Source organism: Lactuca serriola, chromosome 9 (genome assembly GCF_051521515.1).
Source record: "Lactuca serriola cultivar US96UC23 chromosome 9, Lser_US96UC23_V15, whole genome shotgun sequence".
Lineage (NCBI taxonomy): Eukaryota > Viridiplantae > Streptophyta > Magnoliopsida > Asterales > Asteraceae > Lactuca > Lactuca serriola.
In genome coordinates, this window is record NC_136416.1 from 81,263,090 (window position 1) to 81,266,871 (window position 3,782).

The 3,782-nt window shown below is 32.8% G+C and overlaps 1 protein-coding gene across 1 annotated transcript; it reads left to right on the forward strand.

Moving 5' to 3' along the window:
* Positions 1–606: 606 nt before the first annotated feature.
* LOC145077062 (uncharacterized) lies at positions 607–3,306 on the forward strand. Its single transcript, XM_079022839.1, has 7 exons — positions 607–906; positions 1,022–1,112; positions 1,308–2,087; positions 2,274–2,336; positions 2,431–2,651; positions 2,746–2,828; positions 2,931–3,306. Exons 1-7 carry the CDS (start codon positions 871–873, stop codon positions 3,043–3,045), a joined length of 1,389 nt encoding a protein of 462 aa, XP_078878965.1. The 5' UTR covers positions 607–870; the 3' UTR covers positions 3,046–3,306.
* The last annotated feature ends 476 nt before the right edge of the window (positions 3,307–3,782 follow it).

Genomic DNA, 3,782 nt, shown 5'->3' on the forward strand with positions numbered 1-3,782 from the left:
ATCAATTTACGATTTAATTCAAACTTTTATTTTTTGAATAGAAAATTTTTTGATTATTTTATACTTGCCAAATTTAGCGAAAAAATCCTTATTTTTTTCAACAAAAATGATATATTATCGTATAAAATTAGATAATATTAAAACTTTATAAGATATTTTCCTCTAGTTTAAGCAAAAAGCTTCGTTTGACAGTACGAGCGTTTAACTTTTAGTTTTAACAAAACGCTCCGATTCTAAAAGCTACTTCATGTAGCTTTTAACAAAACGCTCCGGAGCTTTTGAAATCAATTTCCATAACTACCCTTAAAAATATATTTATATATTTTTTTATTTTTAGTCAATTGTCCTTTTATGTAATTTTATATATTTCAAAAGCTTTCAGCTATTTTTGTCAAACATTTATATGACAAATAAAAACTACAGCTTCCCGCTATCAGGTAACAAAACACGCTACCAACTTCCAGCTAACAACTACTTTTGCCAAACACGTCTAAAATTGAAGATTTCAAGTGGTTGTAACTATGGATAGATGTGATTTGAATATTTTTAAGAGGACCCTAAATGAAAGGCAACACGTGTGAATGGAATTACTCGTTTAAATCGTATAGTAATCTGCAAACGGGAGAAACACTTGTCAGCGCGCTTTTCTGCAAATTCAAATCAAATTCTTTACTTCCAAAACCCACATTAATTACCAGTTAGCGCCTCTTTCCTCTCAACGTTGAACCCTAATCCTAGACGCCATCAATCTCTCCTCTTTACATATGAAAGCTTGATTTTTTCGATCTTGAATTTGAGTTTTGCAGAAACTGGTAGAGATCTATATGAAAAATGAAATCTTTTTAAGCACCTCATTCAATTTGCTTAGCGATGGATGGTTGTGTTGTAGCCGGATCTGAATCCAAGGTTTGTTTTTGTACATTCTTTCTGAACTTGTTCTTAACTGAATCCATTTTGGTATAAATCTTGTTGATCTTATCCGATTTGTGGGATTGATTTTGTTTGCTGATGGTGGGTGCAGAAGAGGCGTTGTGAAGAATTTGTAGCATTGCCAGAACTCGGACCTAAAAGAGCAAAAATTAGAGACCTAGAGTCTGTTCTTCGTTCCGAAGGTAAATCATTTGGATATTTTCAATTCGAAGAGTTTGATTCGATTAAATGGTTCTTGAAAGTTTAAAATTCCAAATCTAGGAGTTGGTTTTTGTGGGTTTTGGATAGAATTTGACTAGATTTGATGACATCTGAACTAGAATTTGGTAAAATTACGGTCCAAATCTTGATCTGAATCCAAATTTCTTCTCAATTAGGGAAAGCAAAAGTCAACACCGCTTCAGCATCTGATTTCAGCACCAAATACGAAGCTCCATCATGTATCGAAGACACAACCCAATTTGAATCCGGGATTAATTGTGTAAAACCAAAAGGTTTTGGTTTCGATCTCAACACCGAAGATGTTTCTAGTTCTATCAGTAACGATCTTTTTCACCCCGACAACGATTACAAACACGTAAAACCCCGAGATTCTTTATCTGAATGTGGAAGCACTTGTAATCTGGGAGGACAACAAGACTCCATGAGAGTATGGAAAGAAATGAAACAAAACGGGTTTCTATCATCTTCTCATGGGGGGGTACCTGTGCCACCTGTCCCCAAATCACGCGGGAGGAAAAAAGGGAACGAGTCATTGATCAAGAAAAAGATAGAAATCGCAAAGAAAGAACAAGTTGACAGATTTGCTAAAGTCGCTGCTCCAAGTGGGCTTTTGAATGAACTGAATCCTGGGATTATAAACCATGTAAGAAACCGAAAACAGGTTCATTCTATAATTGAGAATCTTGTGAGATCTGCAAGAACTGAAAACAAACATGGTGAAAGCAAGCAAAAGGGTTTGGAAAATGAGACATGGAAGGATTCTTATGGGTGTCAATCAGATGAACTTAGAGGACACCATGCTAATGTAAATTGTGAAGATGATACTCTTTCCTTGAAACTCTCATCATCAGCAAACATGGAATCAGTGAATATGAGCCATTTGTCCAATGAAGAGTCTGGAAATATGTCAACAGTTGATTCCCTTTCCTTTAAAGGTAAGTTCTTAGTCTCCTTTCTTATAATTTAGTGAATCTTGTTAACCATGTTAGTAATTCACTAGTTAATTTACTCACATAAAGAAATAATTTTTGCCTAATTTCAAGCAATTTCTTTTCAAGATAATGGGATCCCAGTTCAATTCTTATCATGACATATAAAGGGTATCATTGTCTTTTTTGCAGCTGCAAATGTAGCTTCTCAATGGTTAGAACTTCTTCTTCAGGACATTAAAGGTCGTCTTGCAGGTAACTAACATTCTTGTTCTTGAAAACATATTTTTGGTTAAGCTATATATAATTATATATACACACAAATAATCTTTATTAATGTTTTTTACAGCATTAAGGCGAAGTAAGAAAAGAGTTCGAGCTGTAATTCAAACAGAATTCCCTTTCTTGGTATCACGAGAGTTGGGTTATAATCAAGAAAATGAATGCTATGATGTAAAAAATTCTGAAAATATTCACTTCAACAAGGGAAATGCTGATTTACATAGAGCAAAATGGGGTACTCTTTTTGATCAGATGGATAATTCCCTTTGTGAAGAAGAGAAACATCTGGTATACTATTATTTCTGATTCCTTGAGTTTAATTTATGTTATTTTTCTAATTTCTTGATTATTTTAATCGGTATTTGAACATTATAATTTGTAGGAGAGTTCATTGAACCAAGTAAATGAAATGTTGATGCATTGTGAGCATGGTCTTCTTCAATTTCATCCAGAAAAGGACTGCAGGTGATTGCTTATTCTTCAAGTTGAAATTTTGGAAAAAGAAAATGTTATAATTTTGGAAAAATGAATTGAATCTCATATTGTTTTTTTTTTGTTGAAATACAGAGTTGGAAAAACAGAGACAACCCCATACAAGGATTTAGCTGTAAAAGCAGCTGCAGCTGCCATCTATTCGACATCTAATTTTTTGAAATCAATGGAAAATTTACCATGTTTTTGATCATTTCTTGATGTTCAATAGTCATTTGTATTGATTTTAGTCTAATTATAGTTTGCATTTTGATGCATGCTAGGATCCATGTGATATTAGTCTCTAGTTGATTTGTAACATTTAGATGTTGGATATATGTGTGTTTGTATTAGTGTTTTTGGTTTACAGGTTACATAGCAAAAAGAATTGATTTTTGCTACCTTGTGCATGAAATCTAATGAGAGTTTGTGATACTATGAACACATTATTCTTATTACTATTTTTTTTTTATATTGTTGTAGTTTGCTAAAAGTGTGAAGTTTTGTTTATCATCTCAAGATTTTTAAAAGACATTTTTATGAGATATATACAAATGATGAATGAATGGACATTTCAGTAGAAAAGTTTGTAATTTATATTTGAGTAAATGACACAAATAGTCCTTGTGGTTTGGTGCTATATGCATGTCTAGTACCTAACTCATATTTTTAACTTGTATGATCCTTAAGGTCTAATTTCATTACATGCTTGGTCTTTGTGTTAACATTCTGTCATTTTTATGCTAGAAAGCCCCACATGCCTTGCATGTGGGGGTATATTTTTGTCCTTTCAAGTATTTTTGTCAACCACTTTTTTCTTGGTATCTTAGAGTTGGGTTAAATTATTAGGGATGAAATATGCAATAAATTAAATTATGCGGAAGCGTTCGAGTTAAAAAAAAATTAAAGACCAAATACACAGACACCCTGAAACGATTGGGGCTGTAT

Coding starts and splice junctions, on each gene's coding strand:
- LOC145077062 (XM_079022839.1), top strand. CDS start 871: ATGGATGGTTGTGTTGTAGCCGGATCTGAATCCAAG. Junction 907..1,021: donor TAGCCGGATCTGAATCCAAG/GTTTGTTTTTGT, acceptor TGGTGGGTGCAG/AAGAGGCGTTGTGAAGAATT. Junction 1,113..1,307: donor GTCTGTTCTTCGTTCCGAAG/GTAAATCATTTG, acceptor CTTCTCAATTAG/GGAAAGCAAAAGTCAACACC.